Raw genomic sequence first — 14,748 nt, 5'->3', positions numbered from 1 at the left:
CTAGCAGTTAAGAGGTTGGGACAGTAACCGAAAGGTTCCTGGGTCGAATCCCCGAGCTGACTAGATTTTTTTTTTTTAACTGCAGATGTACACTTGAGCAAGGCACTTAACCCTAATTGCTCCTGTAAGTCGCTCTGGATAAGAGCGCCTAAGTGACCAAAAAGTTACAGAAATGGCAAACGTCTAACAGGTGACTGCACCAGTTACCCTGTTGTAACCTACATCCATTGGCAAACAGTGAAAGTGTGACAAAAAGTGCAACATGCTGCATAATGTCAAGTACTTTTTAATGTTAGGCATCCATAGTTATGAGAATCAATTTAATAAATATTTTGTTACAAAATATCAAGGCATGGCTTTCGATTTATCCATTTGGCTCAGAACGGAGATCTTATCACACTATTTTTTTTTTTAATGGAGAATAACTAACTAAGCTAAACTCTATCAGAGATGGATGGCAATATTACTGTATATCCTTCATTCAACTATCTACGTACCAGAGACCTTTTTCTGAGACAGAAAAAGGTCTCAGGACGCTTTTTCTATCTCAGGATGCTGGTATTTCATCCCCCAGAACATCTCTGAGTTGCATGACTCCATTGGTCTGGCTTGACGTTTAAAAGAGACTGTCAACGTCCCCCATCTCCACAAACACAGTCTTCATTTGTGTGTAGTGCTCTACAGTCACCTGACCGTTTTCTCTCCCGATGCCTGTGGAGAGACAACAGCAAATGTTTATTCTTCTTGACACATGCTATTACTATTGTTGACAGCAGTCTACCTAACACAAAATACTGTAGAAAATGTTTATGAAAAAGGCATTCAACCAAACCAACATGATTACTACACTACAAATAACCCCTACGTGTTTAAATTCTGATACTCTCATAGAGGAAAAGGACAGGTATCTGGTGTGAATACGATAGGACTGTACCTGACATCTTGAACCCTCCGAAGGGCACCTCCACAGGGGTGATGTTATAGTTGTTGATGAAGCAGGATCCAGCCTTCAGGTGTTCCACTACACGGTGTGCTCGCTTGACGTCACTACAGGCCAGACACATGGCAAGAAACAGGTCAAACACTGAAGTGGGATTAAATGTGTACCTCAAGCTGAAGGATGGTGCTCATGGTATAATGTAGCAAAACGTTTTGAAACTCAAAAAGGAACACTGACTGTTCTTATTGGACAACTCCAGGAAGTACCGTCCTGTTTCACTCAGTTTCAAAAATGTTCTCTCTACAGAACACAACCCTGATAACTGTGTTATATGACATCATCACCTGGTGAAGACCCCTGCAGCCAGGCCCAGGGCGGAGTTGTTGGCCCTCAGCAAAGCTTCCTCCTCTGTTTCAAAGGACAACACAGACATCACAGGCCCAAAGATCTCCTCCTTCACACATGTCATGTCGTCCGTGCAGTCGCCTATGGCCAAGAGATGCAGGGACAAGAGGGAGAGAAAGAAAGAGGTATATAAATAGTAAACCAGTACAATGAGTATTGACTAAAGAGACTATAAATACTCCCTTATGTATGTACTGGGACAGTGATGAATTTAACAAAAATTTGTCTGTACTCCAGCATTTGGATTTGATGTTGCATGTGAGGTGACAGTACAGAATGTCACCTTTTATTTGAGGGTATTTTCATACATATCTGATTTTTATTATTATATTTATTATTATTATATTATATTATTATTAGAAATTAAAGCACTTTATAGATCTACTCCCCCCATTTGATGATTTGACAAATTTCACTTAGTGTATTAAAATAGTCAAAAGTTTAGTATTTGGTACCATATTTAATGCACACAATGACTACATCAAACTTGTGACTAGAGGTCTTCATCCACCTGTACCCCAATACCCGAGACGGGGCCCACGTGGCTCCGAATCCAGAATAATGTCACGGGTCTGGGTCGGCTCTGATATGATGATTGTCACGGGTCTCAGGTATGTGCAATTTTAAATAACTTATCCGGAAGGACCTCGTACAGATCTGAATGTGACTGCTGCAGTAGAGAGATACATTTTATAATTCTGCTGATCTTGCTTTTCACGAGAGTGGAGTCTGAAGCGTGTAGTTTGTTGTCGTCGACAAATCACAAGTCATCAAAGAGCCAATAGGCTTCAGTCATAAAGCCTCCTCGTGCGGCAACAGTTCAGAGATATCTAATCAATGGAAGATGGAATTAAAATGACAGAATTAAAAGTTAAAGGACAAGGGCAGGCTTAAATGACCAAGAGCCAACAGGTAGGCTGCTACTTAATATTCTGAATGGAGTTGTTGTTATTTGTAACTGTAGGATGAGAAAGCGCATGCACAGTAGCCTTATTTAGCCTAACTAGCTTCTCCCGGTTATTTAATTTAAATAAAAAATGGTATTCACCTTTATTTAACCAGGTAGGCCAGTTGAGAACAAGTTCTCATTTACAACTGCAACCTGGCCAAGATAAAGCAAAGCAGTGGGACAAAAACAACAGAGTTACACATGGAATAAACAAACATACAGTCAATAACACAATAGAAAAATCAATACACAGTGTAAGCAAATGAGGTAGAATAAGGGGGGAAAGGCAATAAATAGCCCATAGTGGCGAAATAATTACAATTTAGCATTAACACTGGAGTAATAGATGTGCAGATGATGATGTGCAAGTAGAGATACTAGGATGCAAAAGAGCAAAAATAAATAACAGTATGGGGGATGAGGTAGTTGGGTGGGCTATTTACAGATGGGCTGTGTATAGGTGCAATGATCGGTAAGCTGACGCTTAAAGTTAATGAGGGAGATATAAGTCTCCAGCTCCAGTGATTTTTGCAATTAGTTCCAGTCATTGGCAGCAAAGAACTGTAAGGACAAACGGCCAAAGGAGGAGTTGGCTTTGGGCAGGGCCAGTGAAATATACAGGCTGGAGCGCGTGCTACAGGTGGGTGTTGTTATGGTGACCAGAGAGCTGAGATTAGGCGGGGCTTTACCTAGCAAAGAATTATACAGTTGAAGTCAGAAGTTTACATACACCTTAACCAAATACATTTAAACTCAGTTTTTCACAATTCCTGACATTTAATCCCCGTAAAAATGCCCTGTTTTAGGTCAGTTAGGGTCACCAATTTATTTTAAGAATGTGAAATGTCAGAATAATAGTAGAGAGAATGATTTATTTCAGCTTTTATTTCTTTCATCACATTCCCAGTGGGTTAGAAGTTTACATACACTCAATTAGTATTTGGTAGCATTGCCTTTAAATTGTTTAACTTGGGTCAAACGTTTAGGGTAGCCTTCCACAAGCTTCCCACAACAAGTTGGGTGAATTTTGGCCGATTCTTCCTGACAGAGCTGGTGTAACTGAGTCAGGTTTGTAGGCCTTCTTGCTCGCACACACTTTTTCAGATCTGCCCACACATTTTCAATAGGATTGAGGTCAGGGCTTTGTGATGGCCACTCCAATACCTTGACTTGGTTGTCTTTAAGCCATTTTGCCACAACTTTGGAAGTATGCTTGGGGTCATTGTCCATTTGGAAGATCAATTTGCGACCAAGCTTTAACTTCCTGACTGATGTCTTGAGATGTTGCTTCAATATATCCACACAATTATGGTGTTCTTCGGCTTACAAGCCTCCCCCCTTTTCCTCCAAACATAACGATGGTCATCATGGCCAAACAGTTCTATTTTTGTTTCATCAGACCAGAGGACATTTCTCCAAAAAGTACAATCTTTGTTCCCATGTGCAGCTGCAAACTGTAGTCTGGCTTTTTTATGTAGGTTTTGGAACAGTGGCTTCTTCCTTGCTGAGCGGCCTTTCAGGTTATGTCGATATAGGACTTGTTTTACTGTGGATATAGATACTTTTGTACCCGTTTCCTCCAGCATCTTCACAAGGTCTTTTGCCTATGTTCTGGGATTGATTTGCACTTTTCACACCAAAGTACGTTCATCTCTAGGAGACAGAACGCATCTCCTTCCTGAGCGGTATGATGGCTGGTCCCATGGTGTTTATACTTGCGTACTATTGTTTGTACAGATGAACGTGGTACCTTCAGGCATTTGGAAATTGCTCCCAAGGATGAACCAGACTTGTGGAGGTTTACAATTTATTTTCTGAGGTCTTCGCAGATTTCTTATGATTTTCCCATGATGTCAAGCAAAAAGGCACTGAGTTTGAAGGTCGGCCTTGAAATAAATCCACAGCTACTCCTCAATTTGACTCAAATTAATGTCAATTAGCCTATCAGAAGCTTCTAAAGCCATGACATAATTTCTGTAATTTTCCAAGCTGTTTAAAGGCATAGTCAACTTAGTATATGTAAACTTCTGACCCACTTGAATTGTGATACAGTGAATTATAAGTGAAGTAATCTTTTTGTAAAGAATTGTTGGAAAAATTACTTGTGTCATGCACAAAGTAGATGCCCTAACAGACTTGCCAAAACTATAGTTTGTTAACAACACATTTGTGGAGTGGTTGAAAAATGAGTTTTAATGACTCCAACCTAAGTGTATGTAAACTTTCGACTTCAACTGTAGATGACCTGGAGCCAGTGGGTTTGGCGACGAATATGAAGCGAGGGCCAGCCAACGGGAGCATACAGGTCGCAGTGGTGGGTAGTATATGGGGCTTTGGTGACAAAACAGATGTCACTGTGATAGACTACATCCAATTTGCTGAGTAGAGTGTTGGAGGCTATTTTGTAAATGACATCGCCAATGTCAAGGATCGGTAGGATAATCAGTTTTACGAGGGTATGTTTAGCAGCATAAGTGAAGGAGGCCGATTCTAGATTTAATTTTGGATTGGAGATGCTTAATGTGAGTCTGGAAGGAGAGTTTACAGTCGAACCAGTCACCTAGGTATTTGTCGTTGTCCACATATTCTAAGTCAGAACCGTCCAGAGTAGTGATTCTAGTCGGGCGGGCAGTGATCGTTTGAAGAGCATGCATTTAGTTTTACTTGCATTTAAGAGCAGTTGGAGGCCACAGAAGGAGTGTTGTATGGCATTGAAGCTCGTGTGTAGGTTTGTTAACACAGTGCCCAAAGAAGGGCCAGAAGTATACAGAATGGTGTCGTCTGCGTAGAGGTGGATCAGAGAATCACCAGGAGCAAGAGTGACATCATTGATATATGCAGAGAAAAGAGTCGGCCCGAGAATTGAACCCTGTGGCACCCCCATAGAGACTGCCAGAGGTCCGGACAACAGGCCGTCCAATTTGACACACTGAACTCTATCTGAGGAGTAGTTGGTGAATCAGGCGAGGCAGACATTTGAGAAACCAAGGCTGTTGAGTCTGGCGATAAGAATGCGGTGATTGACAGAGTCGAAAGCCTTGGCCAGGTCGATGAAGACGGTCGATGAAGATGGCGGTTATGATATCGTTTAGGACCTTGAGAGTGGCTGAGGTGCACCCATGACCAGCTCGAAAACCAGATTGCATAGTGGAGAAGGTACGGTGGGATTCGAAATGGTCTGTTTGTTAACATGGCTTTCGAAGACTTTAGAAAGGCAGGGCAGGATAGATATAAGTCTGTAACAGTTTGGGTCTAGAGTGTCACCCCCTTTGAACATGGGGATGACTGCGGCAGCTTTTCAATCTTTAGGGATCTCAGACGATATGCGGTGGATCATTTTAGAAAGAGAGGGACCAGATTGTCTAGCCCAGCTGATTTGTAATGATCCAGATTCTGCAGCTCTTTCAGAACATCAGCTTTCTGGATTTGGGTGAAGTTGAAGCGGGGGCACTTGGGCAAGTTGCTGTGGGGAGTGCAGAGCTGTTGGCCCGGGATAGGGGTAGCCAGGTGGAAAGCATGGCCAGCCGTAGAAAAATGCTTATTTAAATTAATCATAGATTTATTGGTAGTAACAGTGTTTCCTAGCCTCAGTGCTGTGGGCAGCTGGGAGGAGGTGCTCTTATTCTCCATGGACTTTACAGTGACCCAAAACTTTTTGGAGTTTGTGCTACAGGATGCAAATTTCTGTTTGAAAAAGCTAGCCTTTGCTTTCCTAACTGACTGTGTATATTGGTTCCAAACTTCCCTGAAAAGTTGCATATTGCGGGGGCTATTCAATGCTAATGCAGTATGCCACAGGATGTTTTTGTGCTGGTCAAGGGCAGTCAAGTCTGGAGTAAACCAAGAGTTATATCTGTTCTTAGTTCTACATTTTTTGAATGGGGCATGCTTATTTAAGATGGTGAGGAAAGCACTTTTAAAGAATTACCAGGCATCCTCTACTGACGGGATGAGGTCAATATCCTTCCAGGATACCCGGGCCAGGTCGATTAGAAAGGCCTGCTCACTGAAGTGTTTTTGGGAGCGTTTGACAGTGATGAGGGGTAGTCGTTTGACCGCGGACCCATTACGGACGCAGGCAATGAGGCAGTGATCGCTGAGATCCTGGTTGAAGACAGCAGAGGTGTATTTAAATGGCAGGTGGTCAGGATGATATCTATGAGGGTGCCTGTGTTTACGGATGTAGGGTTGTACCTGGTAGGTTCCTTGATAATTTGTGTGAGGTTGAGGGCATCTAGCTTAGATTGTAGGACGGCCGGGGTGTTAAGCATATCCCAGTTTAGGTAACCTAACAGTAGGTACTCAAAAGATAAATGGGGGGCAATCAGTTCACATATGGTGTCCAGGGCACAGCTGGTGGCTGATATAACAAGCGGCACAGACCTGGATAACAAGCGGCACAGATCTGGATAGCATGACAGAACTCTGCAGACTATCTCTGCAGTAGATTGCAACTCCGGCCCCATTTGGCAGTTCTATCTTGGTGGAAAATGTTGTAGTTGGGGATGAAAATGTCAGAATTTTTGATGTCCTTCCTAAGGCAGGATTCAGACACGGCTAAGACATCTGGGTTGGCGTAATGTGCTAAAGCAGTGAATAAAACAAACTTAGGGAGGAGGCTTCTGATGCGAACATTCATGAAACCAATACTTTTAAGGTTACAGAAGTCAACAAATGATAGCGCCTTGGGAATAGGAGTGGAACTTGGGGCTACAGGGCCTGGGTTAACCTCTACATCACCAGAGGAGCAGAGGAGGAGTAGGACAAGGGTACGGCAAAAGACTATAAGAACTGGTCATCTAGTGCATTGGGAACAATAAAAAGGAGAAGATTTCTGGGCGTAGTAGAATAGATTCAGGGCATAATGTACAAACAAGGGTATGGTGGGATGTGAGTAGAGTGGAGGTAAACCTAGGCGTTGAGTGACGGACGATGAGAGAGGTTTCGTCTCTGGAGGCACCAGTTAAGCCAGGTGAGGTCTCTGCATGTGTGTGGGGTGGGACAAAAGAGCTATCTAAGGGATGTTGAGCGGGACTCAGGGCTACAGTGAAACAAAACACTAAGAACTAGCCGAGACAGCAGTAGACAAGGCGTATTGACAATAGAGAGAGGCATCACAGGTGTTGATCAGGAGAGCTAAGACAACAACGGGTAAATGGCGATGAATGGGCAGAGCGGGTCAGTTAGGTACATACAGGGCCTGAGTTTGAGGCTGGGGCCGACAGATAAACAAAATTAGGTACTGTATTATTGAAACAGTCCAGGGGGCATCAGCTGTGTAGCCAAGTGATCATAGGGTCCAATGAACAGCAATAGGTGAGTCAGGGGGCCATTTGGTAGTCACCACTATGCCCGGCGAGCAGGGAATACAGCTTTCAGAAGGCTAGCGGGCCGGGGCTAGCAGATGGTTCTTCGGCGACATCGTAACGGAATAGCCTGTTGAGACCACGTCGGGCAATTACGTCGGCAGACCAGTCGTGATGGATCGGCGGGGCTCCGTGTCGACAATAAAGGGTCGAGGCCAATTGGCAAAATAGGTATTGTAGCCCTAGAATTAGCTGGTATATGGACCTAGATCAAGGCTAGCTGGTGCTTGCTTCGGGACAGAGGCGTTAGCTAACAGTAGCCACTCGTTTGCAGCTAGCTAGCTGCGATGATCCGGTGTAATGATCCAGAGTGGCAGGAATCCGGTGATGTGGTAGAGAGAAGCAGTCCGATATGCTCTGGGTTGATATCGCGCTGTGCAGACTGGCAGGTATTGTTCGGGCTAAGGCTGGCTGGTATCCTAGCTAAAGGTGAAGACCGCTAGCCGTGGCTAACAAAGACTAGTAGCTAGTTAGCTGGCTAGCTCTTGATAGAAGTTCCGGTTATAAAAATATCAGATCTGTACCACATTGTAGGAGGCAGATTGCAGGAAAGTATATTTAGTTCGTAGATAGAAAGTGAGATTAAAAATATACACGAAAAGAACCGGCTATTTACACGGGATAAGACAAAGAAACAAGTTTGACTGCTACACCATCTTGGTTTAACACAGTCAAGACAGGTACTACATAATCATATTTGAGGATAAATAACCTAGCTATGGCAGCTATTAGTCTACTATAGTAGTAGGCTTGGTTGGTTGCAGTCTCTCCCTCCCTGCACCCGTGTCACTGGCTCACAGTATGGCCCCTCCCCCGCCTGCTAGTGCAGCACCTCTCTCCCTCATCAGCTCTGGTTAATAAAGTAGCTTTAAAAAAAGAATACTTTTCTGCCGCTCCCCTCACTCGGACCCAACCAGGTCTATACGGCACGGGTTCTAGTTGTCCTCGGGTCCATTCAGAACGGGTTTTAAAAATGTATTTATGCATATCAGGTCTGGGTGGGAAACTTTTTCCCCCAAACTTTTTGGACCTGTGAAGTCCTGTACTTGTGGCTCTACTTGTTGAATGCATTTACAGCTTGTTTTGATTGTGTCACAGATTTGTCCAATAGGAAGTAAATGGTGAATAATGTATTGTCTCATTTTGGAGACACTTTTATTGTAAGTAAGAATAGAAGATGTTTGTGAACATTTCTACGTGAATGTAGAAGCTACCATGATTATGGATAATCATGAATGAATCGTGAATGATGATGAGTGAGAAAGTTAGAGGGAGAAAGATGATAGCCCCCCAAAAATGCTAATCTCTTCATTATTGGTAAATTTGTCAGAATACTCACATCTTCAAACGGGGGAGTCTAGATCTATGAAGTGCTTTAATTTCTAAATGATGTATGTATGAAAATACCCTCAAATAAAAGGTGACATTCCATACAGTCCCCTCATATAAAAGATTTGATCTCAAATCCAAAATGCTCGAGTATAGAGAGTCCAAATACATAGGTAGGGGAGTGTACTTCCAACAGTCCATAATAATAAAAACTAGGCTCACCCAATACACATGGTGTCATGTAGTATCCACCTCTGAGTTTGGGATCTAAAGGAACGAATGGTTCCCCTCCACACAACACCTTGGCACCCTAGAGTCAGAGTAAAATGGTCTTCAATTTACATTTCAGTGACATCATTTTTGCCCCTTATTATTGGTCTGATCTGATTCTTACGGCTTACCAGGAAGATAATACTATTGAAAAGAGGTACTTTTAGTCTCTTTGAATTGTACCTCTTTCCTGGCCTGTTCGACGTATCCCAGGACTCTGTCAAGGTGTGGCCGGCTGACCAGTGCTCCCATACGAGTGCTCTCCAATAGTGGGTCCCCTATCTCAATGTCCTTGGTCCTCCTCACAACCTCCTCTAGGAACTCAGGCAACATCTGCCTCTGAACAAACACCCGGGTCCCATTGCTGCAAACCTGGGTTGAACAAAAACACACAAGGGAAAAAAAAATAAAATAAGTACATTCATAGAGGAGCTGGTGTTAAGGACTGTGTCACTGCGTTGAAAGAGCTGAAACTTGGGATCAAAAGCGCTGAAACGTGTAAAACCCCACACCCTACCTGGCCCTGGGATAGGAAGTTGGCCATGAGAGCCCCCTTCACTGCGTTCCCCAGGTCACTGTCCTCAAAGATGAGCAGAGGAGACTTCCCACCAAGTTCCAGAGTCACTTGCTTTACCCCCTTGGAGCACATCTCCATAATCTGAGGGTTAAGAGTGATTTGTTATGTGTTAATGCCAAAGACTACTTTTCCAACAATTACAATGGACATTGTATGAATTATAGTCTCAACACATTTTTTTTAAAATTGCGATCTTATTCTGGGATTTTTAGATTTACCTTCTTGCCTGTGGGCACACTGCCGGTGAAGGAGACCTTAGCCACGTCCGGGTGGTGGCAGAGCAGGTTGCCTGTCTCCTGCCCACCCTGAACTATGTTGAACAGCCCCTCTGGGGCCCCGGCCTTGGCATAAATCTCCGCCAGCATCACCGCCGTCACTGGAGTCACAGGTGAAGGCTTGAACACCATGGAGTTGCCTGATGGGGTGAGAGCAAGACATGCGGAAAAGGAATGTTTGTGTATTATTGTTTTTTCTATCAATTGTGTTTGTGTCAATGTAAATTGAGCAAGTTTAAAAGATTACTGTTGCATTGTTTTGCATAGTAACAATTATGGCAATAAAGTGTGTATTTGACTTTATACTGTAACTTAAAAAAGAGTGTGTGGTCATACCACAGGCCAGGGCTGGGGCCGACTTCCAGGCTGCTATCTGAAAGGGGTAGTTCCATGCACCGATCCCCACACAGACGCCTAGAGGCTCCCGCCGTGTGTAGGCAAAGGAGCCTCCGGGTAGCTGGATATGCTGGCCTAGATGGACAGAACGGGCAAACAGTGTCAATCAACACCATTAGTGGTCAGCGGCATACCTAGTCATCTTGATATCTTTACTACACACTAATGCCAACAATCAAATCAAATGTATTTATATAGCCCTTCTTACATCAGCTGATATCTCAAAGTGCTGTACAGAAACCCAGCCTAAAACTCCAAACAGCAAGCAATGCAGGTATAGAAGCAGTGGCTAGGAAAAATTCCCTAGAAAGGCCAAAACCTAGGAAGAAACCTAGAGAGGAACCAGGCTGAGGGGTGGCCAGTCCTCTTCTGGCTATCCTCCCCCCAACTGCATCAGAATTCCTATTATGACCCAGTGTAACCCCCCCTATCCATCGTCATGCCAACCTGCCAGAGTGCTGGCCACTCCAGCGTAATACTCTATACACAGTCTGGCAGAGTCCACGTCCATTCGGGCTTCTGTGATGGACTTCCCGTTGTTCACCACCTCGATCTCCGCAATGTCCTCTCTCCTGTTCTGTCCACAACAGGAGAGCAAGTTTAATAGTCAGAGACTTCAATCCAAAAACTAAAATGAACTGACTTTTGAGTGCATTCCAAATTAGTACACTCAAAGTTAACCTACAGCATGTGCAAACAGTATAATCTTGAGCAATGAGATGGATTCTGTTTTCAGTTCTGACTGTGTGGGGGGGCAGAATAGACTGTGAATTTGGAGTGACTGATCATCAAAATCTGGTATCAAAAAGAGATGCATTCTGGGATGGATACCTCAATGATACGGGCAGCTTCTATCATGATGTGTGCCCTCTCCATCCCTGACATCCGGCTCCAGGCCTGGTAGGCAGACTGGGCTGCCTGCACTGCCTGGTTCACCTCCACAGACCCACAGAGCTCTAGCTCACACAGGACCCGACCTGGCAGCACAAAACAGCAGCGCTTGTCATATTTTATTTCACCTTTTATTTTATACACACACACACACACACACACACACACACACACACACACACACACACACACACACACACTGGACAAACTATCTGACATGCTATGAGAAACATGACAGAAGTTATATCAACGTAGTACAAGGAAATTGTGTATTCCTCCACTCCAGTGTAGGGTATATACGCATCAACTATGCCTATACCCATTCAGCTTAGTGTGACCATAACAAGGAAACAAAGTTTATGACAGGATACATGACGTGTGTGTGAAAAACAATTGGTTTTCAGACAGCTTAATAAAAAGACAATGACTTCAGATCAAAGCCCAACAGTGGAGATTAATCAATATAAGAAAGCATTTGGGGTTAACATCAATTAATATAGACCTAAGATCAATTTCAGTTTTTCATTAACCCTTAGTGGGACTTTGACCTCCACAGTCCCCAATGAGGCGCAACCATAGAGATAAAGGACTCATCTTCGTATCTGTGCCATTATAGCACTAGTCATACACACACACACACTGGACAAACTATCTGACATGCTATGAGAAACATGACAAGTTATATCAACAAGTAAATTGTGTATTTCTCCAATTCTGATGTGGGCACACCCATCAACTATATACCCATTCCACGGAGTGTGACTGTAACAAGGAAACAGTAAAACATTTATTACAGGTTACATGATGTGTCATGTGACAAAACAATTGGTTTTCAGCCAGCTGAATAAAATTACAGTGACTTCATATCTAAGTCCAACAGTGGAGGTTGATCAATAAAAGAAAAAACACTTTGGGTGTATGAACATGTAAAAATCAAGTTCTGATCAAATAAATCGTGATAAAAGTCGACAGAGCTTTCAGAGAGTACTCTTTAGAAACCAGGTAGCTACCAGTTGCAGGTTCGTAAACAGGCTCAGTGGTTGACACATCCTTGATCTTTACTCTGTCTCCGCACCAGAAGTTCAGCGGGACTTTGACGTCCACGGTCCCCGATGAGGCACAACGTAGAGCTGCAGAGAGTATAGCAGCAGGTCGGAGAAACCGGAACAAAACAAGCTTTTGAAGCATCTTTCTGACAGTCGGACTTCGGACAGTGGACACCTAGCTACAACGGCAAAAAACAGTAGTTAAGTCAAAAACAACAGTAAACAAAACCCTCAAGCAATAATCATACATTTATGTTACAAAATGTAGCAGGCTAACGTTAGCTGGCAGTCGAACTGTGGCAACAATTAACCTATCCGTAAACAAATATATAGCGATTTACTGACAGTTGTAACAAAATATCAGTTCCACATGTCGTTGCATTGAACTTACACAAACATGTCCTTGTAGAAATTTTAAAGGTGTTTTACAATGCGATCATCAAATGTAAACTTTATATTTAACCCCAAAATGCACGACCACGAACTGCCGCTACGAGAAATGTTGCTATGGAAATTAACCGTAACTACAGGAGAACACGCGCAAAGCAGTTCAATCCATGCAGCTGTTTGGCTCTTGAGACAAAGAAAAAATGACATTAAAAAGAGGTTCAACACCTTAAATAGTTGATTCATTATGTAGAAACCAATGACATGTTGGAAATCTAAACCTGCTAATCTCAGTACAGTTGAATGGATCAACAATTAGCACAAACAGTTCATTAACTGTATAATGCTTAGGAAAACTGAACAACATGCAATCTTACATTGGCAAATTTACATTTATGTTTTTGGTGTAGTTCGAGGTTACAGAGAACTGGGAAACTTTTACCAAACTGCATACAACTAAATGGCTCCTGTCCACTGTGAAATCTCTTATGTGTTTGGCAGTTGTCCTGCCTTGTAAACATTTTGCCACAGAGTCTGCAACTGAAAGGTCTCTCACCCGTGTGAACACTCTGATGTGACTTAAGTCTTTTTTTCTGAGTAAAACTTTTCCCACACTCAAGACATCTGTATGGCTTGACTCCAGCATGAGAGTGCTGGTGTGCTTCAAGTTGACAATGGCGGTGGAAGGTCTTTCCACACAATGAGCAGATGAACACTTTTTGGTTTGGTATAGCTCTCCAAACATTTACCAACCTCTTGGTTTTCAATCTGTTCTTATTAAGAATATGCTCTTGGTTGTGTGAGTGTGAATCTGATGTAATCTCAGTTGCTCTCAAGAGCCCTTGTGAAGAAGGTCCTGGCTGCTGCATTCTGGGATGTAAAATCAAGCCCTTCCTCACAACAGGATGCAGAGTATCTCTGTACTGCCCCTGCACAACATGTATGGACTCAGACATGGCATCGTCATGATACACAGGATGCCCCACAGGCTCCACTTTCAGTGGGACAGTGCTGAATATGTCATCCAGTGGTTTCCCTACAATGGACAAATAGTTACAGGAAGGATGGGATGGGAGTGGGATATTGATCTGCCTGAGATGAGAACATCTGTAAGCATCTCCCTGTAGAGTAAGACCCATATTATTCCCACTTAGTCCTTGTGTAACAGAGGACCACAGCTGACTCTCTCTCTCGTCCATTCTAAAGTCCACACTGTCTGTGATTCCTGGACCTTGTATGGTTCCCTGGGTTACATGTTCTTTCACCTGCTCTGCTTTCACCAGAAACTCCAGTCCACCCTCGCCTCTTCAAGGTGTCCAGAACACTGCAGCTCATTGAAGCTCTCTACTGGGTCCTCTACAGGCATTGCTTGGCCTTTCTGTTCCTCTTCATCACCTGGAAGTATAGTAATTGTAAAGTCAAATAAGCAATCAAACAAAAGCTTGAACAGTGCAAAATAACTTGGCTTTCATAGCTCTAAGAGTCCGTTTGCGTCTTACCTTTTTGTTGAGTCCCACTCCCAACTTGAATATCCTCAGCATGTTGCATGTCATTTGCCACTCGTGCCGTTACTTTCCTTTGACCTTTCCATCAGCTGTAAACTATTTTGAAGGCCTTCTCTCATTTTCTTCCCGAAGCATGACGGTACACTCATCTATACATTTGGTTATTTCTGCAAAAGCCTCATTTGATAGCACATCTATGATTGCAGCTATTTGTGTACTGAATGAAAGTGTTAGACATTGTTCTTCTAATAAAATCCCCGTTGTTACACAAAAACGAATATGCAGTGCTAGCGCCTCTGTGAAATGTTTATAACAATTGTATTTACTATCGTACAGCTTGTCGAAGCTGGCAAGCAGCATTGTTGTTTAATGTCTGTAAATTAGGACAGAAGGGGTTACCGTAAACGTTCTA

At 43.2% G+C, this 14,748-nt stretch overlaps 1 protein-coding gene across 5 annotated transcripts; it reads right to left on the bottom strand.

The window, feature by feature from the left end:
* Positions 1 to 270: 270 nt before the first annotated feature.
* Positions 271 to 14,748, bottom strand: aldh9a1b (aldehyde dehydrogenase 9 family, member A1b). 5 transcript variants are annotated; one of them, XM_035799596.2, is made up of 13 exons: positions 14,331 to 14,748; positions 14,097 to 14,226; positions 12,409 to 12,528; positions 11,339 to 11,484; positions 10,955 to 11,084; positions 10,448 to 10,582; positions 10,055 to 10,251; positions 9,777 to 9,917; positions 9,443 to 9,631; positions 9,212 to 9,299; positions 1,285 to 1,426; positions 935 to 1,047; positions 271 to 711 (listed from the first exon to the last, which is right to left on the bottom strand). In XM_035799596.2, the coding sequence occupies exons 2-13, from the start codon at positions 14,164 to 14,166 to the stop codon at positions 617 to 619; spliced, it is 1,566 nt and encodes a 521-aa protein (XP_035655489.1). In that variant the 5' UTR covers positions 14,167 to 14,226; positions 14,331 to 14,748; the 3' UTR covers positions 271 to 616. The 5 variants fall into 5 exon arrangements, with proteins under 5 accessions (XP_035655489.1, XP_052332627.1, XP_035655491.1 ...); XM_052476667.1 differs by having other exon boundaries at positions 14,097 to 14,748; XM_035799598.2 differs by lacking the exons at positions 14,097 to 14,226; positions 14,331 to 14,748 and adding an exon at positions 13,388 to 14,060 and having other exon boundaries at positions 12,409 to 12,623.

The sequence above is a fragment of the Oncorhynchus keta genome, chromosome 23, assembly GCF_023373465.1.
Source record: "Oncorhynchus keta strain PuntledgeMale-10-30-2019 chromosome 23, Oket_V2, whole genome shotgun sequence".
NCBI lineage: Eukaryota > Metazoa > Chordata > Actinopteri > Salmoniformes > Salmonidae > Oncorhynchus > Oncorhynchus keta.
This window is presented reverse-complemented; position numbering and strand designations above follow the sequence as displayed.

Coding starts and splice junctions, on each gene's coding strand:
- aldh9a1b (XM_052476667.1), bottom strand. CDS start 14,166: ATGAGCTGCAGTGTTCTGGACACCTTGAAGAGGCGAGGGTGGACTGGA. Junction 9,300..9,442: donor TCGAACAGGCCAGGAAAGAG/GTACAATTCAAA, acceptor CTCTGACTCTAG/GGTGCCAAGGTGTTGTGTGG. Junction 1,048..1,284: donor GCTGCAGGGGTCTTCACCAG/GTGATGATGTCA, acceptor TCTGGCCTGTAG/TGACGTCAAGCGAGCACACC.